The 25,603-nt window shown below is 46.6% G+C and overlaps 1 protein-coding gene across 2 annotated transcripts in view; it reads right to left on the bottom strand.

Annotated features, from left to right (window-relative positions):
• Nucleotides 1-17,084: 17,084 nt before the first annotated feature.
• The window catches only part of GPR19 (G protein-coupled receptor 19), a 33,374-nt gene continuing 24,855 nt past the window's right edge, over nt 17,085-25,603 (bottom strand). Inside the window, exon 2 of one of the 2 annotated variants that reach the window (XM_048824345.2) lies at nt 17,085-18,535. In XM_048824345.2, coding sequence (XP_048680302.1) covers nt 17,343-18,535 — 1,193 coding nt within the window. In that variant the 3' untranslated portion in view covers nt 17,085-17,342. Of the gene's footprint in view, nt 18,613-25,603 lie in introns of both variants that reach the window. The other variant, XM_048824365.2, reaches the window with a different exon arrangement.

Genomic DNA, 25,603 nt, shown 5'->3' with positions numbered 1-25,603 from the left:
TCCTGAGTCATTCACACTTTATATCAAGGGTGCGTTTATGAATGGTTTATAAAAGATTAATAATTAATGAATATCATAGGCATATTAAAGGCATGAAAAATTATTACAGATAGTTACAAACATCTATTGATCTGTTGGCCTCTGAAACAAATGACTAACCATTTATTAAAAACATCAATCAATCATTTATTAACTCCTTATAAACTATTTATAAATGGACCCTTAATATAAGGTGTTGGGGAATTGGAATAAAAATAATACTTAGAGCTAAGTATTATACAGCACTTTTTATGCATGGATCTTAAAACACCTGACTAAGGAGAGTAAATAGCATCATTCCCATGCTACAGGTGGGGAAACTGAGGCCCAGAGAGGTGACATGGGAGGAAGTGTCATGGCAGATGAGAAGTTGAAATCTTATTGAATCCAGGTACCATTTACTCTTTATCCTCCTATGCTAGTCAGGCTGATTGGGTGGGGTGGGGTGTGGGGGACTCATCCGTGTACATGTAGCACTGCAGACAGCACATGTGTCGGGCATAATTAAAACCTGATATAAGCAAGTGCAACTCCTTTGAAATTAGTGTAGTTGCACCCACTTATGCCAGATCTGAATTTGGCCGAAGCTGTATATTGCTGCCCATAGATACATAGAGCTAAAAAAGAGAAAGCCCTGACAAGCCCCTTCTCTCCGTTCAAGCAATGCAGCAGACCCATGGGAACAGGAGTGCCTCGCAAACTAACGAAGCAAATTTCCAACCATGTCCGAGACGAGGGAAAATTAAATTAATTGGTGTTATAATTTCTTTTGCTGCAAATATAGGACCAAATTCAGAGATGGTATAAGCAGTTGGCATGTCATTGAAACTAATGGAGTTACGACTTACATCAGCTTTGAATTTGACCCACAGAGCAGTTACTTGAAAACAAAACAAAACTTTGTGTACAATAGCTATAAGCTAGAGAAAACTCTGTCCTTGACTCTTAGTTAGGCAACTCACCAGGAGGGGATGAGTTATGTTTACTACAAGGCAATTCAAATAACAATGATGCAATTTATAACGATCTATTCCACAGCATTTGGTAGGTTGAAAAAGCTAATTCATAAAGACATGTTACCTCACCGAATGACTTGACGGGATAATAGTCCTCCCATTGAGCATACAGACCTAGGGAGGTGGTGGAATCTCCTTCCTTTGAGGTTTTTAAGGTCAGGCTTGACAAAGCCCTGGCTGGGATGATTTAGTTGGGGGTTGGTCCTGCTTTGAGCAGGGGGTTGGATTAGATGACCTCCTAAGGTCCCTTCCAACCCTAATATTCTATGATTCTATGACCTGGATTTTATATATAATTTTTGTTGTTTAAGAGATAAAGGGCCAGATGTTCAGAAGAGCCAATCATTTGTAACTTCAGCTGGGAGTCAATGGCAGGAGCTTAATGCCTCTGAAAATCAGCTCCTGAATTAAGGCCAACTTAATCTAAAATTAAGTTGGCCAAATAGAGGAGACTGAAAGGCTCAGGAGATTGCTAATAGAAGACATGGAACCTTTTAGCTCCAGTGACTGGTTACAATCCACCTTGGATTCATAGTGACTACAGCTGATTGAAAAATATTTCCCCCTGTCAAGGTTCCTTCCCCACTCTGAACTCTAGGGTACAGATGTGGGGACCTGCATGAAAACCTCCTAAGCTTATTTTTACCAGCTTAGGTTAAAACTTCCCCAAGGTACAAACTATTTTACCTTTTGCCCTGGGACTTTCGCTGCCACCACCAAACGTCTAACAGGGATATAATTGGGAAAGAGCCCGTTTGGAAACATCTTTCCCCCCCAAATCATACACCCCCTTTCCTGGGGAAGGTTTGATAAAAATCCTCACCAATTTGCATAGGTGAGCACAGACCCAAACCCTTGGATCTTAAGAACAATGAAAAAAGCATTCAGATTCTTAAAAAGAAAAGTAAAAAAAATCACCTCTGTAAAATCAGGATGGTAAATACCTTACAGGGTAATTAGATTCAAAACAGAGAATCCCTCTAGGCAAAACCGTAAGTTACAAAAAGACAAAAACAGGAATCTACATTCCATTCAGCACAGCTTATTTTCTCAGCCATTTAAAGAAATCAGAATCTAACGCATATCTAGCTAGATTACTTACTAAGTTCTAAGACTCCATTCCTGTTCTGTCCGTGGCAAAAGCATCACACAGCCAGCGAGAGAGAGGCTTTGTTTCTCCCTCCCCCAGCTTTTGAAAGTATCTTGTCTCCTCATTGGTCATTTTGGTCAGGTGCCAGCAAGGTTATCCTAGCTTCTTAACCCTTTTCAGGTGAAAGGGTTTTTCCTCTGGCCAGGAGGGATTCCAAAGGAGTTTACCCTTCCCTTTATATTTATGACACCCCCCTCCCCCAGAAAATTTCCATTTTTAGCAGAAATTTGCTAAATGAAAAATTTTGACCAAAACCAAAATACTTCTATTTGGAAATGCTGTTGCAGTGCCCATTGGAGCTGTCATTCTGTTCCCACTCCGTATTGGCCAGGCTCACCTGCTCTCCCTGGTTTGGGGTGTTCATTTTTTCTACGAAAAATCTAAATTTTCTGTTGCAGGCACTTTCCCCAAAACAATGTTTAATTCAAAACCCAATTTTCTGTCAAAAAACAGTTTTGATGGAATATTTTCAACTTCCCCAAATAGTGACTGAAAGTTCTTCCAATATATTGGCTGCCTAATGACATATATGAAACTCATAGGTAATGGAGGAGTTCCTAGTGAACAGGGTGTCCACAACTTAAAGAAAAACACCTTTGTGATTGGCACTACCTAATTTGCCCTTTCATTTAAGACCAAAGAATGAATGGACCACAGAGACTGAACTGTTTTCACCCCCATAGGTGCTCCCTCACAGAGCTGAGAGAGGTTTGTGAGGCAGTGTTTTAGGCATGCTCTAAATCACGCCTCTCAAAGTTACCCATTTTGAGGGACATTGCTCATTTTAGTCCCAAAGTTCTTTCCACCCAAAGTGAATTTAATGCCACCTCATTTATTGATGAAAGTTATTTACATCAAAATAAAGAATCATGAAATGGAGATTGCAGAAAGAGTCATTTACATTAATGGAGTGAATCTATATACATTAACGGAGTGAATCCAGCAGCATTTTACACCTACTGCTGAATGATTTGTTTGTCTCTTTTCTTGGGTCCTTGTCACACTTCGTAGCCCATGTTTGAGCCATGGCAGGGTGAGAGTTGAATCTGAAATAGTCTCCAGTGCTGTCAAGCCATCATCTTTCATTAATGTTAAACTGACAGAAAACGTAAAAAAACCCCACACAAATACTGAAAAAATTCTACTTGCCCGGTAATGTGAAGTCATCTTTGTTAGTCTCTAGTTATGAGTTTATCCTTTTCACTAGAAACTTTTCAGGTAAACTCTAAATACACAAGTTTCAGAGTAGTAGCCGTGTTCGTCTGTATCCGCAAAAAGAACAGGAGGACTTGTGGCACCTTAGAGACTAACCAATTTATTTGAGCATAAGCTTTCATGAGCTACAGCTCACTTCATCGGATGCATTCAGTGGAAAATACAGTGGGGAGATTTATATACACAGAGAACATGAAACAATGGGTGTTACCATACACACTGTAACCAGAGTGATCAGGTAAGGTGAGTTATTACCAGCAGGAGAACGGGAGGGGGAAAAAACCTCTTGTAGTTGACAAGAAACTCTGAGGAACAGAGTGAGTGTGTGTGTGTGTGGGGGGGATAAACATGGGGAAATAGTTTTACTTTGTGTAATGACCCATCCACTCCCAGTCTTTATTCAAGCCTAAGTTAATTGTATCCAGTTTGCAAATTAATTCCAATTCAGCAGTCTCTCATTGGATTCTGTTTTTGAAGTTTTTTTGTTGAAGAATTGCCACTTTTAGGTCTGTAATCGAGTGACCAAAGAGATTGAAGTGTTCTCCGACTGGTTTTTGAATGTTCTAATTCTTGACGTCTGATTTGTGTCCATTTATTCTTTTACGTAGAGACTGTCCAGTTTGGCCAATGTACATGGCAGTGACTGTCACAGAAAACTTGACCCTTAAAGGTTTAGTAATATTGCTGTATAATATTGCTGGGCTATATTTGGCTTTTGCACTGGTAGCACCAAACCACGGGTGGCTGGAGGCATTCTGCCTACTGAGTGCTGAGGCAGATAGAATGCGCCCAGGGACTGTAGGAGAAGCCTGCTCAGAAAAGGCCCTTGCATCTCCGATGCGCAAACACAGTATACTTTAGTTTTAAGGCTAGCTTCTTACAGCTAGCCTGTAAGTTGGAGCAGTAAAGTAAAGCTCACAGTGAGAGTGTGGAGTTTTTTGCTGCACTTTCTATTAAAGTTGATGATACAAATAAATCATGTTCATGTGAATTCATACAACCTCGATAAAAGAACTGTTAATAGTTCCATTGAAGTCAGGCCCGACGTAAGGAGCTTGCCATCTAGGATTTAAAAAAAAGCTATTGAATAGAAAGCTAATGGTACAAGAAAACACAGGGCGCAATAAAAGGCACACAACTGTCCCTTTAATTTATGGGGGAGGTGGCTTTGGGAGGAGTCTGGCCTTGGGTGATTGAAGAATTTACTTGATAACTCAAGGACTGTGGGGTTATTCAGATTTTTTTTTTTTAATAGAACCCACATTTGGGCCCTAAAGTAGCTGAAACTGTTCCTTTAAGGCCTTTAAGAAAAGGTTTGCCAGCCCAATAAAGCAGTAGATGCATAGCTATACAGACAAACCTTCCGAGTGTCACCAGCAAAAAAGTACTTTTTGCAAGTATAGCTTATACCAATTTCTTGAGCGAAATAAGCTATACCAGCCTGCGCACTTTTATGCTGGTATAAACTGTGTCTATGCTAGGGGTTTTAGTGGCATGGTAATGTAAAAAAAAAATCAATCCCTAACTGTCATTGCTATAGCAGCAGAAGTTTTAAGTGTAAACCTGCCCTCAGTTTCAAAATGGTGATGTGGAATTCCAAACTGTGAATAATAGTGGTGATAGATATTTTCCTTGTCTTTTCAGTTTAGTTTTACATTTGGGGGGGGGGGGGGGGTGAGGTGGGTGAAATACATCCAACTGTATTTTATTTTATAACAGAAACAATTAAAAATGAAGAATGTTGTGGTTTCAGACCCATTAGTGAGCTTCTGTAGCTTGAAAAGCATTTTGATTTTTAAAATTATATCTAGCAGCTCGTTAGTTCATCCTGTGGTTTTAGTGCTTGGAGGTAGATTCCCCGCATCGTTCAAAGCAATAGAGCAAGTTAGAAAAAAAAACAGTCCCTGCCTGTGGTTAGTGCCGTTACTATTATCCTTCAGGATTTGTAATACTTTGAGAATTATTCTCCATACTCAGATCCACAACTTTCTGTGCATTAGCACAATATACTGGAATGTCTCAGCATTGGGGATTCACAGATTAAGGACTTGTTTGGTATGCACTGACAGATAGAGCCACTGTTACAGTGTCTCATCAATGTGCCACAGATAATGGGGCTGTCTCATGTACTTCCATTCATTTGACCTCAATGGAAGAACTGTTAAGAGTTGCACTGCAGCGAGACCCAATGAGAGTTGAGTAATACTGCCTCATGGCCTTCCATTAATGGAGATGGTATGATCTCAATGGAAGAGTCATAATGATTCCATTTAGACGGATGCCTTTAATGAAACTACTGTCTGAAAGAACAAACCAAGGGATTTTAATCCAGCAAATCAATGTTAAAATAACACTGTGGGATTGACCAGACCTGAGTAGCCACCATGGAAACCCTGACATTTGAATTTCCAGGTTTTGCGGTAACTAAGTCTGACACACAAAAACCAACAAATGTTGATGTTTCATGGAGAAACAACTTACTTAGAGCAACTTCTCTTTATGAGCCAATATGTATATTTTATTTGTCTTCCCTCATTTTGAAGGCCAGCTGCAACGGAAGTCAATGGGAGTTTTGCCATTGATGTCAATGGAAATAGGATCAGACCCTCAATTCCTAGGAATATTCCTTGCACATACAATTGTTTAACACTGAAGTCAATGGGATTTGTAGGGGTGCATGAAACATGTAAAATGTTTCTAAGGAAAACAATTCTGTTTTCATAGAATTAAAAAGCAATAAAAAGAGGAAGAGAAATATATGAAGTATGTGATGCTTGCAGAAATACTTGCAAAGAGGCGTTCCTTCATGCTATGGTGGGATCCCTTTAAATATTGTAATCTGTGGCTAGTATGCATGTGTACCACCACTCCCTGCTGCATGAAAGCACAGCTTCTCAAATGTGTGTCATCGGCCTTATCTTGCTAAGAGCTATTATTTCTTTGTATTGCAATATTGCCTAGAATCCCATCATGGATCAGGACCCCACCGTATTAGGTGCTTTACAAACACAGAACAAAGAGACAGTCCTTGACCTAAAGAGCTTGGATCCAAGAGAGATTGTCCTTTTAAATCTTATGGTAGAGGCCTGAGATTTTGGAGTAGGAGGATTTGGGTTCTATCCTCTTGCTACTAATAAGATCTGAGTGACTCTGCAATGCAGCATAGTGAGAAACCTGAAGTCCTGGGTGGCATGGTTTTGTTGAACTAGGATTTGAACAGAATTTTTGATGGTTAACGTATAACCCTGAAAAAACCCCAATTCACCAAAATCCAGCTAACCAAAATTCCTACCTAACTGAAGCCATGGGGTGTCTGTTGGAGCAGACAATTCGCTTAATACACAGTTGAGGCACGCTGATGGGAGAGGGGGAGGAGAGTTTGTGTTGCTGCTGCCTACGTGTTCTGTGAGTGACTGTATAGTTCTCTTCATTCTCCAAAGGTGTCAATACAGTACCTTGAAGCAACATTATAAGTTTTCTAAAAGTTATTATTCAAAACATATACACTGTCAAGTTCTCAATAATGCTGCTGATACCTGCATCAGGAAGAAACAAATACTTCTCATGCTCTAGTCAACCTTTAATCTACAATAGGAATCTTCATTATCCCCCATATTTTTGTAACAGGTCTTGTCATCTGGTTCATATGAGCTACCATTTCCCAGCCCTTTAGTATATGCAAGAAATGTACTTTAGTCCAGACATAATGGGACAAATTTATCCCTGGAGTCAGCCATACAAAGTGAATGGATCTGAGGTGCATTTGCCCAATACTTTTGTTAAGGTCAATTTAAAGTTTGATTGGGCCGAGCTGGCAACTAAGGAACTTGCATGCTGGATTTTGTCGGTTAGAAATTGAAATAATCTTCAGGCTGCTATGGGCATGGTTTTGGAATTTCACCCAGCACTTGGACATTGGTCTGTATTTTGATGCCAGTGAGAGATGAATCAAGTTATCCTTTGCTGCTGCAGCTGTCTTTTGGTACTCATGATTTTTAAACAGCTCTTATTGCCTTGTTGCTATGAAACTGGCATTTAACCTGCATCATAGATGTGACGAGCATTATTAACAGCTGGACTTATCTGCCCAGTGTCCACAGTGCCACCAAGTGGTTAATTATGTATAATCAGAAAAGTGAAATGTCTAAAATTATGGTTGTGTGGTTGGATATTCAAAGAATAAGCAATCCTTATACTTTCAGAATCGAGCGTCAAGCCCGTACAGGACAAATTGGTTTGTGTGCACATGTATACTGTGACAGGGTCAGGCCAGATGGCTACAGGAGAGTGATAGAAGGCAGATATATTAGCCCCAGATTAAGTAGGTCCTTTTTCCCTGGGTAAGGTAACAGGGAAGGTTCCAGAACAATCAGGAACTTTCTGGAAAGAATTAAGGCAGACAGGCTGATTAGAACACCTGCAGCCAATCACGAAGCTGCTAGAATCAATTAAGGCAGGCTAATCAGGGCACCTGGGTTTAAAAAGGAGCTCACTTCAGTTTGTGGTGCATGCGAGGAGCTGGGAGCAAGAGGCGCAAGAAGCTGCGGGTGAGAAGGCATACTACTGGAAGACTGAGAAGTACAAGCATTATCAGACATCAGAAGGAAGGTCCTGTAGTGAGAATAAAGAAGGTGTTGGGAGGAGGCCAGGGGGAAGTAGCACAGGGAGCTGTAACTGTCACACAGCTGTTACAGGAGCCATTGTAGATAGCTGCAATCCACAGGGCCCGGGGCTGGAACCCGGAGTAGAGGGCAGGCCCGGGTTCCCCCCATCCCTCCACCCCCCAACTCCCTACTTGATACCGGTGGTGTTGAACTGGACTGTGGGTTCCACCAGAGGGGAAGGTCTCTGGCCTGTTCCCCGATCCACTAGGTGGATCAGCAGAGACTGCGGAGATTGTTCTTCTTCCTTTCCCCGTGTGGGCCAGTGATGAGGCTAACTGAGTGAATGGCAGATTTGAGCCACAAACGTGGGCAAACTGAGGGCTGCCATGAACCTCTGAGGTGAGAAAATCTGCCAGTAAGCGCAGGACCCACCAAGGCAGAGGAGGAACTTTGTCACAATACATATATATGTGTGTGTGTGTGTGTAGTATCAGTTGTATTAATCCAACACAAGGCCTACTCTTCAGTGACTCAACCATGGGGCTGAATAAGGACTGTGGGGTTGGGACTACAGATTAGGAACTGGAAATGGAGATTGACCAAGCTGCACATATATTTTTACTGCACTGACTTGGCTTGATTCCTTAAAGTGTTGACATAATTCCTGAGGTTTCTGTGGGTAGCCAGCTCCAGGAATTGCATATGTATGTGCATTTTTTTAAGAGATGGGCTGTTTACAACTTCCTCTGAAGTGTCCTGCTTGTCATAGACAAGATACGAAAATAGACAGACCATTAGTTGGAATCTTGGTTTAGAGGAAAGGGGTGGAAATGGGGAAACTGCAGCTCTCTCCTTTTGCTAAAAGCACAGGGGAGCTCCCGCTCCCCTCCTGGGCTTGGATAAGCACAGCTTTCCCTCTTCCTCAGCTGGGACAGTGATCACTCCCTGTCTTGTTTCAAACTACTGATTGGTTTCTTTGTGACAAACTGTTATGAGGCTGATACACTCCATCACCGTTTGGGGGCAGGGAAGAGGTGCATTACAGCCCCATGGTTGAGTCTGTAGGGCTGCCCCCAGTCTTGGGGCTGTGTGGCCCTGTTGCCTTAGTCAGCCTGGCCCTTGCATGCAGGGCAATGCAGCCTAGTGGCCAGAGTCAGCAATACAGCCCTTGCTATCAGGGCAGTGCGGCTAGCAGTCAGAATCAATAGTGCAGGTGAGCTGGGCCACCACACCGGGGTGGGTAATGGCCAGGATAGGGGGACCTGGGCCTGCCCTCTCTACCAGGTCCCAACCCAGGGCCCTATCGGTGGCAGGGTTGCCCACCACCAGCTCAGTGGGGATCCTACTGAAACATGCTGAGCCTGTCTCTGGTTTTACAACCACTTTCTCACAAAGTTTCCCTGGGTCACTTCCTACCTGATTCTCTGCAGTTTGCAATCACCAGGTTTCCGTGGTCTCTCCCTTCTCTGTGGTGTCCCGAGACTGTGTGTCAGGGTCCATCTCTGTCTGACTGGCCTTCATGTCCTGGAGTGGAGGCGTTCCTCCCCAAGAAGTCAGCAGCACACCTTCTTCCTCACCAGCAGTCAACCCAGACTGAGCTGCTCTGCTGCCTTTTATACCCTGTCTCCAGCTAGAGCATGCCCAGAAGAGCTGAGGGGGTGTGGCCTCCTTGGCCAAGAGAGAAACGTTAACCCCTGATGCACCAGTGTTGGGCTGATACACCCCGTCACACACTCTCCCTCTTCACACACTCTCCCCATTAAGATGCTGCCTGAGGTCTGTCTTCCTTCCCCCTCTTCTCCTCTCTCCCCAAAGAAGAAGTCTGCATTCGCATGGGCCTTCCCTGGCTGGTGCAGGACGCAGAAGGCAGAAGGTTGGAGGGAGAGGTACCACTGCATGATTTGCGTGTTGCTTTCCGTCATACTATGGATCCATCGGAGGGGTCCATGGTCAGGTACATGAGAAAGAGGTTCCCTAAGAGGTAATACCTTAAGGCATTGACTGTGCACTTAACAGCAAGGGCCTCTCATTCTATTGTGGAATAGTGGGGGAACAACTTGTGGCTGAGGTTCAGGATTGGATGCTCCTCCCCCTCTAGTTCTTGAGACCGCACCACTCCAAGACCTACCTCTGAAGCATCCGTTTGGAGAATGAAGGATTTTGTGAAGTCAGGCTGAGACAACACTGGCTCCCAAGTCAACTGCTCTCATAGGGCCTGGAAGGTGGCCTCACAGTCCTCTGACCACTGGATTTTCTGTGGTTGGAAGTTTTTCGTCAAGTCTATCAGTGGGGCAGCAAGTGTGGTGAACTTGGGTACAAAACAATGGTAATATTCAGCCAGCCCTAAGAATTGCCGTACATGTCTCTTTGTTGTGGGGGTGGGGTAGTCCCTTAAGGCCTGCTCCTTTTCTATTAAGGAACGTAGCTTTCTCTTACCCATGGTGTAGCCCAAGTAAGTCACCTCCCACTGACCCAAGTGACACTTGACTGGGTTTGCGGTGAGGCCTGTGTCTCCCAGGGCTCGCAGCATGCTGGTGAGGTGTTGGAGATGTTCCTCCCAGCCTGCACTATAGACGACAATATAGTTGATGTACATGGCGATGTATGAATTATGGGAGCTCAGTATTTGATTCATGAGCTGTTGGAATGTGGCTGAGGCCCCATGCGACCCAGAAGGCATCACAGTGGACTGATATAGGCCAAATGGTGTAGGAAAAGGCCATCTTCTCTCTGGAGGCTGGTGTCAAAGAGATCTGCCAATATCCCTTGATTAGGTCTAATGTTGAGATAAATTCCGCATCACCCAGCCGCTCAAGCAGTTTGTCCACCCGGGGCATAAGGTTTGCAGCAAACCAAGAGATGGGATTCAGCTTCCTGAAGTCAATGCAGAATTTGACTGCTCCATTGGGCTTGGGGACAAGGACTGTGGGGCTCCACCACTAACTCCTGGACTCCCTGACCACTCCCAGGGCTAGCATCATTTCTAGTTCCTTCTGTATAACCCTCCACATCTTTTTGGTTATTTCTCACCTTCTGGCCAGGGATGGTGGTGATGTGAATGCTCGTCACATTCATTCTCTCTGGCCGGGATGACAAGACAGTGGGGAAGGCTGATACTAGCCGTCATACCTGATTCTGCTGTTTGGGATCGAACTCCTGGCTGATTGCCACTGGCCCTGACTCAGAGTGTTTGTCAACCAGTGGCCCCAGCTCAGGTTCCAGAGGGTATGAGGCAATCATCAGGTCTTCCCATTCCTTCCAGGCCTTGAGGAGGTTCATGTGGTAGACCCGCACATCTCTCTGGTGTCCTAGTAACTGTATCTCATAGTCAACAGGCCCTACCCATCTGGTTACCAAGAGGCCCTGCCACTTGGCCAGCAGCTTAGACTCCGAGGATGGTAATAACAACAGGACCTGGTCTCTGGGCTCGAAGCTCCTCATCTTCATTCCACTGTTATACTGGTTCTCTTGGGCGCGTTGGGCCCTCAACAGGTTGTCCGGCGCCGAGGTACCCAGCTCCTGGAGCTGTTCTTAAAACCATAGTATGTACTGGATAGATCCTCTGACCTGGGTTTCCTCTTTCTCCTAAGTCTCTCTCAGGAGGTCCAGGATTCCCTGAGGCTGCCTCCCATAGAGTAGTTCAAACAGGAACAAACCAGTGGACGCCTGTGGGACCTCTCGTACGGCAGAGAGTAGTGCGGGCAGCAACTTATCCCAGTGCTGGAGATTGTCCTCCATCATTGACTTCAGGGTCCCGTTGAACCACTCCACTAACTCCTCAATCTGGGGGTGGTAAACAGGAGTTTTGAAGGCATGAATATTTAGCAGGGGGCACAGCTCAGCCATTAACCTCAATGTTACATTAGTTCCCTGGTCTGTCAGTATCTCATGTGGTTGTCCAATTCTGGCGAAGATCTTCAGGAGTTCGTTAGCGATAGCAGGGGCAGTGGCAGTCCACAAAGGGACAGCCTCGGGGTACCGTGTCGTGTAGTCAACTATGATGAGAATGTACTTGTGGCCCATGCTGCTCTTCTCCAGGGGTCCTACCAGATCCAGGCCAATATGCTTGGGTAAGGGCACAAGGGGGGCCCTCGGTACCCCCTTTGGGCTGGCTTTCTGGCAAGAGGCACAGTAGTCCTGAACTTCTCAATGAATACCAGGGCAAAAATATCTTTGGGCCACCCTCTGCAGCATTTTCTCCCTCCCAGGATACTGAGTGGGCCAGGTGGAGCAAGCCTTGCCAGAACCGCTGTGGGACCAGCAGTTGGCACAGGTCTTCCTTCATCTGCGGGTCCTGGACCAACTGGTAGAGAAGACTGTTGCGGATCTCAAACCGGGGTCCTTGGGGAAAGTGCTGAGGTTGGTCCTCCTTCTGGGTAGGGCCCGCTGCCTGTTCCCAGGCTTGCCTACAGGTTGGGTCTTCCCTTTGTTCTTCTAGGAAGTCCCTGTCTATGTTCAGCCATCTTAGCCCTTCTCTTGTCAGGCCTTCAGCCAGGGGGTGGCCTGCCTCTAGTGTCCTGGGGTTCCCCGAGGGTCCATCTTTGGAGTGGTCCAGCCTTGGAAGGCCCAGCAACCCCCACTTTGTGGGGCATGTCCCCTAACTTCTGAGGAGTGTGCACTCTACTCCTGAAAGAGGTTAGTGAAGCCTTGCCAGTCACGCCCCAGGATCACTAGGTAGGCTAGCTTTAGGACCATCCCAACTAAGCATAGTCCTTCCTGATGGGTGGCCTTAGGTCACACCCAAGTGGTCAGGTAGGGTCTCATGTCCCCACGGATGCACTGCAAATGTATGGGTGCTCCTGCCGGGCCTGTGATCTCAACTAGGCCAGCCTGGATGAGTGTTTGACTGCATTCTGAGTCAACTAGGGCCATTGTAGATATCCTGTTCACCCAAATGGGAATCAAGATCTTACCCAGTTCCCTCTTGCAGGTATGGTGACTGGCCACCCATACCTGCCCATAGTTATAGTCCATGTAGGGTCATTCTCTCCTGAAGTGTCCCTCTTGTACACACTCATAACACTGGTCACGATTTACCGTTGTAGGTGGAGTGGTCTGGAGTACGCTCTGTCCCTACAGCAGGTCATCTCTTCCCTGGGTAAGGGTTGCCCTGATTGGGTCCCTTGTACTGAGTGCCATTGTGGGTGCTGGCATACTGGTGAAGAGGCGGGGACTCCCTCTTTCGGTCTTGTGGGGTCCCGGCCTGCCGGTCAGTCTCGCTCTCCTGGGATCCCCGGTTTATGGCCCGATCCTTCAGCGGCCATCTAGTCCTCTGGCAGGGAGACCGTTTCAGCGAGAGTTGCCAGGCAATTTTGTTGCACCCACTTTCCCCCCCTGCAGGCAGGATATGGATGAATTGTTCCAGGGTCATGGCTTTGGCCACTTAGACCCCAGTCCGGTGTTCCAGTTCAGGCCACCACCAACAATAATCCCGGAGTCATTGTGCCACAGCCCTGGGTCTGGCCCCTGGCAGGTACCATTCATAGCAGAGTCACTGGCAGTATGGTTTGGGGTTGATGCCTGTTTGGTCCAGGATAGCGCCTCCTGAGGATTGAGGTTCCTGTATGCGGTCTGTGCTAGGCCAGTTAAGTAAGGGGCCAGAAGTGTGGTCCACTGCTTGGGTGGCCACCGGGCAGCAGTGGCGACCTGCTCGAAGGTCATGAGGAACACCTCTGGGTCATCACTGGGTCCCATCTTTGTCAGGCGTACCAGAATCCCTGTCAGACTGTCCCCTGTCTCTGCTCCTGCCGGGATAGGGGAACAGTTCAGGGGTGCGTGTGTGTTGGAGTGGGAGGGGGGGCACAACAGTGATGCCATCTGTTGGACTAGATGTTCCTGCTGCACATGTGGTTGGGTGGCCAACTCTTGCATGAGCTGGTACTGCTGTTCCTGCTGCTGCTCCATCTGGAGCTATTGCTGGGAGGGGAGCTGCTGGAGCAGCTGTGTCTGCTGTTGTGTAACCATTTCCGAAGCTTCTTGGCCTCCATCCATCTGCTTTGGGACTTTTAGCAGGTTCCGATTGTTGCCTGCTTTCTCCACCAGTTGTTGCGGAGCTGATACATCCCGTCACCCTTTCGGGGCAGGAGAGAGGTGTGTGAGAGCCCTGCGGTTTAGTCTGTAGGGCTGGCCCCGGTCTCAGGGCTCCGTGGCCCTGTGGCCTTAGCCAGTAGCCCAGCCCTTGTGTGCAGGACAATGTGGCCTAGTAGCCAGAGTCAGTAGCCCATCCCTTGCTATCAGGGCAGTACAGCCTAGTGGCCAGAGTCAGCAATATGGCCCTTGCTATCAGAGCAGTGCGGCCCAGCCGCCAGAGTCAATAGTGTATGTGAAAAGCGAAAAGTTTCCCTGGGTCACTTCCTACCAGATTCTCTGCAGTTTGCCATGTCCGGGTCTCCACGGTCTCACCCCTCTCTGTGGTGTCCCAAGCCTGTGTGTCGGGGTCCGTCTCCATCTGGCTGGCCCCTGTGTCCTGGAGTGGAGGCGTTCCTCCCCGAGGAGTCAGCAGCACAGCACCTTCCTCACCGGTGGTCAGCCCAGACTGAGCTGCTCTGCTGCCTTTTATATCGTGTCTCCAGCTAGAGCATGCTCAGCAGAACCGACGGGGTGTGGCCTCCTCAGTCAAGAGAGAAGGGTTAAATCCTGCTGCACCAGTGTGGGGCTAATACACCCCATCACACAAACCTGAAAGTCTTCTGTTTTGTGCTTGTACAGAGATATGAGCTGAAGCCATGTTTATTGTCAGTGAAAAAAGTCTACATGCCAATTTGTCTCTTCCAAGATGTCTATTAGGTACATGTTAGTACACGTTCTCTATAGTGAGTCGACCTCTGTGTGGGTGCACTGGCATGGAGAGTGGGTATGGGAGTCCCTTCTTGGTCCTCTCACCCAGGAAGCAGCCACCAGCTGGCAGCCATTATTCCCTGAGTGCAAGGTGATGGAGTGCTTATGCCACTGGAAGCACTATATCCTTGGAAGTGGATCGGAAGCCAGGCCATGGCCCTTCCTCCTTGTTCATCAGCAAGTGGCTGTAGTCCTGAGCAGGAGGGGAATGCCATCTAAATCTGTTATACAGATTGGCAGGTGCAATAAGGATTGATAACAAATGTAGCAGTCGATGTTAATGTCCTTCAAATCACGTCAGAGTAAAGGTTTCCAGAACTGCAGTCTCCAGGTCCATCAGAGGGCAAATGCAATGCAGAGTTGTTATATCTGAGGTACTACAAGCTACACTGAATGCCTTTGCAGACGTTATAACACTCCTGAAATGGACACAGGGCTGACAATGTAACCTATATAGCTCAAGTATCTCGACAATGTCATATTTGCTGGGGAGCCAGCAAGTCTAGTGGTTAGAGCAGGGACCGGGGAGCAAAGAAATGTGGGTTTCTTTCCAGTTTTGCCAACTACTTTCGGTCAGTAACTTCAAATGTATTCTGTGCCTTAGTTTTCCCCACTTGTAAAATGAGGATAATATTTGTAAGCCTCTTGTGCAAAGCATTTTTGCATCCTTGGATGAAAGGTGCTGTAGAAGTGTGTATTATTATTATAGGGTTATAGAAGCTGATACCCTTATATATGACGAAAGATGCAGACCACGCTAGCCTGTTTTTCATCACTGTGAGTCATAGATATGCAGGGACCATTTTTAATGTGCGCCAAAATGTCAGGGGAGTCAAGTTCAGTCCTGGGCTTCATGATCCTGGGAAAACTATTCAGAAAGTATGTGTGTGTGTGTGTATGTGTGTGTGTGTATGTGTGTGTGTGTGTGTGTGTAAAACAGGATGGGCAGAAGCACGTTGCATCATCCTCTAGTGACATCCTCTGATCCTAGAAGTGTCATTGATCCTCACTTGTTATTCATCCCTCTTCCTCTTTCTTTGGTAGCAGGGGGTCAAGACTTGACAGAGAGAAGGAAAGGGTTTCTGAGGCATCAGAACAATTCCTTTCCCACTCAGAATGTGTGCAAAGCTTTTAGGACAACACACACTTATAAAACATATTTGAGTGATGGAATTTGCTTTTAAAAGACCTCCAGTGAACACCATGGATGCTTGGGTCTGGCAATTTAGTCTCTCTAGTAATAATTTGTATCACGGTAGGACCTAGAGACTCCAGTTAGGGACTGGACCCCATTGTGTAAGCTGCTGCACAAAGATGTAGTAAAAACCCACACTCTGGCCCCACCTCCTGCCCCAAATCTATTGCACTAATATGCAGTGAATTTCTGTTTTTAGTTTTGGTTTTACTTATTCAAAACCTTGATCCAAATGCTAGTTCTCCTGGAACACATGGTGCTTGAGCCCTGATCCATGAGTAACTTTACACATGTGCAAAAAGAAAAGGAGTACTTGTGGCACCTTAGAGACTAACCAATTTATTTGAGCATGAGCTTTCGTGAGCTACAGCTCACTTCATCGGATGCACACTGTGGAAACTGCAGCAGAGAGTCTGCTGCAGTTTCCACAGTGTGCATCCGATGAAGTGAGCTGTAGCTCACGAAAGCTCATGCTCAAATAAATTGGTTAGTCTCTAAGGTGCCACAAGTACTCCTTTTCTTTTTGCGAATACAGACTAACACGGCTGTTCCTCTGAAACCTTTACACATGTGATCAGTTACACTGAACTCAGTGATACTAGTCTCATGTGCAAAGTCACTCACCCATGTAAGTGTCTAAAGGATGCAGACCTTGGATTGCCTTTCTTTCATAGACCAACATGTAGATGTGTGGTGGGGGGAAATGTCTCATAGAAATATTAAGACGCCAATGCACCCAAGACAAAAGAGAGATTTTTCTAAGGCATGAAAAGCAACAGGAGCCCTTTAGGTACAGGCAGGGGGATATTCAAAAGCATTTAGCACTGGGCTAATTCTACTCTTGAAGTCAGTGTGAGTTTTACCATTAACTTTCATGGGAGCAAAGTTAAGCTAAGCTGAACACTTCCGAAGATCTCACCCACAAAGAGAAAAAACACACTCCAACAACATCTCATTAGGATAGTAACCAAAAGGTAGTCTATATGGACTTGGGTGGCTTCACATGTTTATACAGAGTGGTCAACATGCAGAAGTAAAAAGCAGTTTTTATTTTATTTACATGTAGATAGTATGAGATTTTTGAAAAGACTGTTCATGGTTCTAGGATAATTGTTCCAAAAAGCAGAATGTAACGAAAATTAAAAAAAAATACTGTATACAAGAAAATCAATGCATTTCATAAAATAAAGCATATTTTGTCTCCCTTTAAATTGTATGCAAAAATATGTAAATATATGTCTTTTCAAAAAAGAGATCTAGTGGTGCATAATAATTATTCAAATCAATTAGACAAATGTATTTGGTGGGTTCGAATTAATAGGCCAAGCAAGCTTTTTTTCCTTTGCTTCTCTGTCAAATGAATCATAGATTGAGTCTTTGGTTACAGTTTTGGTTGGTGCAGGGATTTCTGAGATTCCAACGTAATTTTTTTTGGCTATCCTTGAACTGGTGGTGATGGTGTATGCATTGCTTCGGTAGCATTTCATGGAGGACATGCAAAATGTTTCTTTCATCCCTTTTCTGAAGTTTGCATTATACACTGAGTACAGGGTGGGCTTAGAGGCTGACGAACTAAAGGATATCCAAGTGATAGCCATGAAAACCAAAGAACTCTTTCTGTAGTCTGTCTCCTGTGGGTGCCACAGCTGCACCACGTAAAAAGGGAGCCACGATAGCAGAAATACTAAATTTAACATCAGGAACATCTTGATGGTTTTCACTTTTGTCCTTGGGACTATATTCATGGTCCGCCTGACTGTTCTGCCATCAGTTCCTACCCTCCAAATGTATTTGATGACCTTTTGGTAAAAGAGGATGATGCAAATGGATGGAATCAAAAAACTCACCAAAAGATGGATGATGCTGTAGACAGCTCCATCCCAAGAAGAGGGGAGAAAAAAGTTGCAATGGTTGTCCCAACTGGAGCCATAGAAAAAGAAAGCTGGGGACACAAAAGCGGCATCAAAGATCCAAGATGCTGCAATCATTTTCTTGGCTTTTTCTCTGGACACTTTGAAACTCAGAGGATAGACAATTGTGTAGAACCTATCTACGCAGATAGACAGCAGCACGTAGATCTGGACACCGGGAGTGAGATACTGAAAATATCTCACTAGCTTGCACATAACGCTCCCAAGTGTCCACCTGCCAGATGTAAACTGGAGCAGCACAAACGGAGCACTCGTCATGCTAATGAGGAGATCGGCACAAGCCATGGAGACCACAAAGTAGTTGGTGGTAGACTGAGTCCTCCTGCTCCGGTGGATCACTAAGCAAACAAGGGAATTTCCAAAGACAGAGAACAGCCATAATGCTCCAAAAATCATGCTGGCTACTACTATTTCCCCTGGTCTCAGTTCATACTGCAAGACAGTACTGTTCCTCTTGGCTCTGTATTCCGTGGATACGTCTGTCATCTCATGGCTTGCCAGAGACATAGAGGTTTCAGAGTGGCTGTCGTTCTGAAGTGGTAGCAGGACTGTTGGGACAACAAAAGAACCTTTGCTATTATCCATACCATAGGCAAACATCATAGTCACGTTTTCCTCTTGAGCTCTGAATGGAGACAGAAGCAGGAACATTATTGTTAAAAGGGGGAGAGAAATATCTGATTAACAAATAATACATTTTGCTTTGGGATATTATTATGAAAAGTAAACAAATAGCCAACCCAAGTCTGAATATAAGGAACACCTGTTTATAATCTAGTCCACAGTTCCCTGACAACCTGTACACACACACACACACACACATGCTGAAATGCTTGTGTCTATATCTATCATTCCAGGTCGTCAGGGATCTGTGGAATAGATTATAAACAGGAGCTGTTTTTTATATTCAAATGTGGGGTGGAGAATTGTTTATTTTTCATGTCAATATCCCAGATCTTCATGGATCAAAGGTCAAATGCTGCTCCCATCAAAATTGGTCAGAGCTTTGCTATTATCAGCAGGACTGACATTTGGACACAAGTGCACAGAAAGCTGCAGAGATGAGATAGCACAGACAAGACCGTGATTGGTAAGCACAAAAATGCTAACTACTTCCAAATTAGTAACCTGCTCAGAAGCTGCCCATGGACTCACTTCGTCTTATTTCACTAACCTGTGTGCTGCCCAGCCCACTTAATCTGAACAAGTTTTTTTAAAATCAAGTAGCAGCAAGGGGTGGCTGAATCCTTTCTCTCCCCTGGCATGTTTCAGGCAGTCAAGGACTTGCTGGCTCTGGGGAAGAGAGGCATACAGACAGATGTGAAATTGAAGACCCAGGCCCTTTGTGATGGACAGGGAAGGAAGATGGGCTGAAGAAGCTCCTTGCACTCTCCCGGGATGAGGAGAAGAAGCTCTTGCATCCTGCAAGGAATCAAGGGAGACGATTCCCATAGCTCCTGCTCCCCTTCCACTTGTGGGAGAAGAAGAGAAGATCCTTTCCCCACTATCTGGGAGAGCGATCAGCAAAGTAGTGTGAGTGAAGAGTGGTGGTGGGTGACTGAGAGGAGGGAGTGGTGGAGAGAGGGCGTGTGTGGTGAAGTGATTGAGAGGGGTGAGTGAGAGAGTGAGGTATTTGTGTGTTGTGATGTGGTACGTATTGGGGATTAGACACCTAAATCCCAGGTTTGGCTCTACTGCTATCCACAAAATTCCCATGTAACCTGATAGGCACCTAAACTCACTCAGCACCTATGTTTTAAGGGAAAATCTCCAGAAGCGCCTAAGTTTCTACTTCCAGGCATACCCTGCGCTCTCTAGGTGTCCGGATGCCTCTCTCCCACCTAAGCCCCAGAGTGATCCACAAAACGGGGGAAGATCGGTGTTCACCTGCCTTTCTCATACTCAGAGGCTGCCCACCAGATCCGGTCCCATTCAAAAATCTGGTCACCAGAGGAGAGGATGCTCCTGCTGCCCACCCTGTAACCCAATGGTTATCGCACTCATCTGGGGCTGTGGATAACCCAGGTTCAATTCCCCTCTCTGCCTGAGGGGGAGAAACAATTTGAACAGGAGTCTCCCACCTCTCAGGAGGATGCACTAACCACTGAATTATGAGACAGTTTGATGTGGGGATTCCCTCAGTCTCTCCTGCTGATGCTGTTCCACTGTGGATAAATACCTAAAAAGCCATTGAGCAGGGGGCCTGTACCCTGGGTCTCCCACCTCCCCTGTGGGTTTCCTTATACATCAGGCCACAGAGTCATTGTCGTCCTGTTGCTCTCTCTCTCTCTGGCCTAGTCATTCTTTGATTATTTATCCACAGTGGAACAGCTTCAGCAGGAAAGACTGAGGGAGCCCCACATCAGACTGTCTCATTGCTCCATGGTTGCACTTGCTTGAGAGGTAGCAGGTTCTTTTCTCCCGCTCTGGTAGAGGGAGGAGTTGAACCCGGGTCTGGCAGGGAAGCGTTCTGATCACTAGACTAAAACGTAAAAGGTTGGCACCTGCACTACCTCTTCTGGTTGTTTTGTGTAGAGTGTGGCAGGTGCCTGACTCGTTCTCACAAAGACTGACTTAGGCGTCTTGGCTGCCTGACTCCAGGAGAGGTGTTCCTGGCTGTGGGTCACTGCAGAGATAAGTGCCTGAAGTTAAGTGCCCAACATTGTGAGAGAGGTGGAGCTGAGGACATCCCCCTCTCATCAGCATCTCCTGTTGGCTGGCTTAGGCAGCTCCTAGCACAGGGGTGGGCAAACTTTTTGGCCCGAGGGCCACATCAGGGTGAAAAACTGTATGGAGGCCTGGGTAGGGAAGGCTGTGCCTCCCCAAACTGCCTGGCCCCTGCCCCCTATCCGCCCCCTCCCACTTCCCGCCCTCTGACTGCCCCCCTCAAAACCCCCGACCCATCCAACCCCTCCTGCTCCATGTCCCCTGACTGGCCCCCTGACCCCTATCCACACTCCCAACCCCTTTCCACATCCCCACCCCCTGACAGGCCCCCCAGGATTTCCACGCCTATCTAACCCCCTGATCCCCGTCTCCTGACTGCCCCCCCGCGCAGAACCTCCACCCCATCCAACCGCCCCCTGCTCCCTGTCGCCTAACTGCCCCCTCCCCCGGGATCCCCTGCCCCTTATCCAACCCCCCCGCCCACTGCCCCCTTACCATGCCGCTCAGAGCAGCAGGAGCTTGCAGCCTTGCCACCTGGCCAGAGCCAGCCGCGCTCCCCACGCAGCAGTGTAACTGTGGGGGACAGCAGGGGAGGGCCTGTGGGCTAGCCTCCCCGGCCAGGAGCTCAAGGGCTGGGCAGGATGGTCCCATAGGCCGGATGTGGCCTGCGGGCCTTAGTTTGCCCACCTCTGTCCTAGCATGTTGGCTTTTGTGGATCGCATTTGGAGGTGCCTGTCTCTCCCCTAGTCATTGTATAGGGGAGCCTAGGTGCCTGTCTCAGGCTTTGTTGATCAAAGTGTTGATCCTGTGGCTTTCTTGGTTCCTAAAAGTTAGGCCTCGTGATACTGAGCATCACAATGCCTATGTCCCTTTGTGGAGCTGAGCGTGGGCGACTGAGAGGAGCGAGTGGTGGAAGTAGGGTTGTGTGTGTGGTGGGTGACTGGTTGCAGTGGTAACTGGGTGAATGAGTTGTGGTGGTGGGGGCTGGATTAGTGGGGTGAGTAAAAGGCCGTGTGGAAGGTTATTGAGAGTATCAGTGGGGTTATTGAATGATAGCGTGACCAAGACACAGCGTGAGACCTAGTGCGATTGTGCACCGTTTCCTTCAGCAATAGGAGAACCATACACTGGAATAAAGCACCCTGGAGAATGCTGCCAGCCTCACCTGCTTCACCCATCCTCAGTTATCGGCTTCTTCCCCAGTCACCTCACCTGAGGATTAACCGCTAAGATAAATGTGAATTAAAATATTTGTACCACCTACAGAACTTTATAAATAGGGATGGGGAAGAATACAGTAGAAGAAAGTCTGTTCATGAAAGACAGGGAGTTGGTGAAAAGCTGGGAGGTGAGGGGGACCCAGCTGTTAGGTTTTGTCTCATGCTCTGATTATCCGGACTTTGTCTCTGCCTATTGCTTTTTTTATTAGATAGGAAATATAGTCAACTTCTGAGGATTGTGTGCTCTGGAGGGATCTTTGTGCAGGGGTCAGCACCACCATGTTGCGCGATGGACACTTGACAAAATTACCGGACTTAGTGATAGACATTGGCAGAGGGCAGGAGTGGGCTCTGGGCTGAGGCAGGGGGTTGAGGTGTGAGTGGGGGTTCGGGCTCTGGGCTGCGGGTGGGGGTTCTGGGATGGGGCCAGAAATGAGGGGTTCAGGGTGCGGGAGGGGGCGCCGGGCTGGAGCAGGGGTTTGGGGATGTGTGAGGGCTCCAGCTGGGGGTGCAGGCTCTGGGGTGGGGCTGGGGATGAGGGGTTTGGGGTGCAGGAGGGTGCTCCAGGCTGGGATCAAGGGGATTGGAGCTGGGACTGGGGCAGGGGATTGGGGCCCAGGAGGGGATCAGGGTGCACACTCCGGGCGGTGCTTACCTCAAGCAGTTTCCAGAAGCAGTGGCATGTTCCCCCTCCAGCACCTACACGGAGGCATGGCCAGGTGGCTCTGTGCACTGCCCTGTCTGCAGGTGCCGCCCCGCAGCTCCCATTGGCCATGGTTCCCAGCCAATGGGCTGGGAGCCGCGGAGTCAGCACTCAGGGACCGGGGACAGAGGCAGCATGCAGAGCCGCCTGGCCGCGCCTCTGCCACCACCAGCAGGGACAGGGAGCCACTTGCGGGGAGTTACCTGAGGTGAGCGCCCCCACGGACCTCAAAATTTTTACCACGGACATGTTGCCAACCCCTGTCTTTGTGCAATGGCTGACATCTTGGTCAGGACCATAGATCTGCCGAGTTGAAAGCATAAGTCTTTATAGGAGTCAGGCTCTCAAGCTGGGGTCTGTAACAGCAGGATACATGTGCAGTGGCACATGGATGTAGAGTGAAATTCTGAAGATGTGCACTGACATTCTTGGAATATGAATTCCGAGTATTAAAACAAGCACCTGACAGTCTTGGAGCACTGTCCAGCCCAGCAGTTTATGCTCAGTTGTGTCCTCAGACTCTGCCTGAGAGAGAATGAGTGAGAGAATATACTTGTGTCTACTTTAGATGCACTGTAAAAATAAATCCTGTAGGTTTATGACCGGGTTATAAACTGCTGCAGTGAACTGTTGAATGTAGCCATCAATTCACTACTTAAAAGCTGAGACTTCTTGGGTAGCCCACAGCTATTTCATAGAGAAGCTCTTGTCTGGCTCTGGGAATAAGTGGAAATGCTTTGGCTGGCTTTGAGATGTGTGAAATTATTTTCTGTGTGTTTTGGAGGCCACACTATAAATTGACATACTGTTTTCCAGTGGTCAAAATTGATTGTTTTGGAACAATCTGCAACATGAGACAGATGCATGGCTCAGTTTAGCAATGTCAAAGACTCATTATCTTTTTCTACGCTCACATGGCTCCATCTGTTTCCCTACTGGAGCTCTACAGAGAACCTCATTTTCTCTAACTTCATAGCAATCCTCCCCATGCAGCTGTGTCATAGCCTTTATGCCTCTAATGAGGGCTGGATGGAATTCCCTAGCAAACCCATCAGCCAAAAAAGAAAGTGTAAGATTGGAAAGTGCATAGAGTATTGATCATGTGAGGGGTTGAGTGCCCTAGAATTGCATTGACTTTGTAGGATTTGTTTAGTCTCTAAGGTGCCACTAGTACTCCTTTTCTTTTTTGTAGGATTTGTGAGCACTTGGTATCTTGCAAGATGGGACTCTAGCAATGCAGAACATTCTCACTATGGCATTTCATGCCACGGAAATGCAGCCATCTCTGGGTCCAACAACACAGTTATTCTTTCCCAGCTACAGAATACAGTTTTAGGAAGGGAATGAAGCATTACTTCTCCAATTGAAACTACAGGGGAAATTTAGCTAGACAGAATGTAATTGCCTAATTTGAGATTTGGACAGGAAACTGGTGCCAACCCACCTAATCTTGGAAAAAAGTGCTGTGAAATCTTTCATGATTAGGCCTGAGTTTCACATCAAAAGTTTCAAAAGTTGCTTCGGTGACTATTTGGTGAAGAAATCTGTCAGCTATCACATCCAGGTAAATCTGGGACCTACTGTTATTGGTAGTGCTTGTCCTCCAGTCTATATCTGGGAAGTTAAAGTCTCCCTCAATCACACAATTTCCAATATATTTATTTCATTAAAAACATTAAAGAGGCCTCTATGCATATCCAAATTGGATCCTGGGGGTCTGTAGTATACCCCAAGCACTAGCCCAAGGGTGTAGCTTTCTTCCCCAAAGTGATTTTGGCCTAAACAGACTCTGTCTTATCCGTTCCATCACAACTAATTTCATTACACTCTACCTCATCATTAATATACAATACTACTCCATCACCTCTCCCTTTATTTCTGTCTTATCTGAACTGCATATATCCTGTACTCCAGTCATGACTACTATTCCACCATGTTTATGTTATCCTATAATATCTGGTTTCACTTCCTGAACCACTAGTTCTAGTTCCTCCATTTTGTTACTCAGGCTCCTTGCAAGGTGTACAAAAATTTTAATTGTTGCTGCTTGGCTTCACCCAGATTTCTTGCCCGGTTAGATACAGTCATTTTACTGCCAGTATTGCCAGTACTGACTGTTAGTGCCAATACCAATGAAGCTATCTTTCCTCTTAATGGCCATTCTCCTACCCACTGTTGTTCCTTTCTCCATTGCTGTATCCTTTCTTACTTGATTTTCTTCATTCTCAATGTTAAAATCAGGTGTGGCGATTACATGAGCATCTCCCAACCGTCTCCCCCAAGTTCCTAGTTTAAAGCTCTTTTAGTCAGTTGTGCCAACCTCTATCCCAGAAGTCTATTTCCCTCCCAACTCAAGTGGATTCCATCCCATGAGAACAGTTCTCTGTCCATGAATGCCTCCCAGTGGTCAAACATCCCAAAGTCCTCCTTATAGCACCACTGCCTAAGCCATCTTTGATCATCATAATCTTGTCTCACCTTCATCCTCCTCCTCTAGGGACAGGTAGAATCCCATTAAAGATCACTTGAGCATCCATTTTTTTAAGCGTCTTCCCCAGCCTGGCATAGTCTCCCTTGATACATTCCAGTGAGAATCTAGCTGTATCATTTGTTCCCATGTGAGGGAGAATCAGTGGTGTCTTTCCTGCTCCCGTTAGATTTTTCTTCAACCTCAGCACAACATCCCGTATCTTAGTTCTCGCCAGACAGCACACCCTTCTGTTCTCCAGAACAGCTCTGGTGACAGGCCTGTCTGTCCTTCTTAATAGGGAGTCCCCAGCCATGTAGACTGGCCTCTTCCTGGTGCTGGTGCGATTCTCTGGCCTTCCTTGTGTTCTTTCTGGCTGCAAGTCCTCTTGTCTTTTATTCTCCCTTGAAATCTTCTGTGAGTCATTCTGTATCCTCCTGAGGCTCTGAACTCAGGGTATCTCCATTGGCTCTTCCCATCTTCTTATAGGACTAGCCATTCTTCTCTTCTTCCTTGCCCTCCCACCTTCAGTTACAGCTTGCTGTGCCCTTTCTTCTTT

This window comes from Caretta caretta, chromosome 1, assembly GCF_965140235.1.
Source record: "Caretta caretta isolate rCarCar2 chromosome 1, rCarCar1.hap1, whole genome shotgun sequence".
Taxonomy (NCBI): Eukaryota; Metazoa; Chordata; order Testudines; family Cheloniidae; genus Caretta; species Caretta caretta.
Note: the sequence above shows the minus strand (reverse complement) of the source record. Positions and strands in the feature narration are given on the sequence as shown.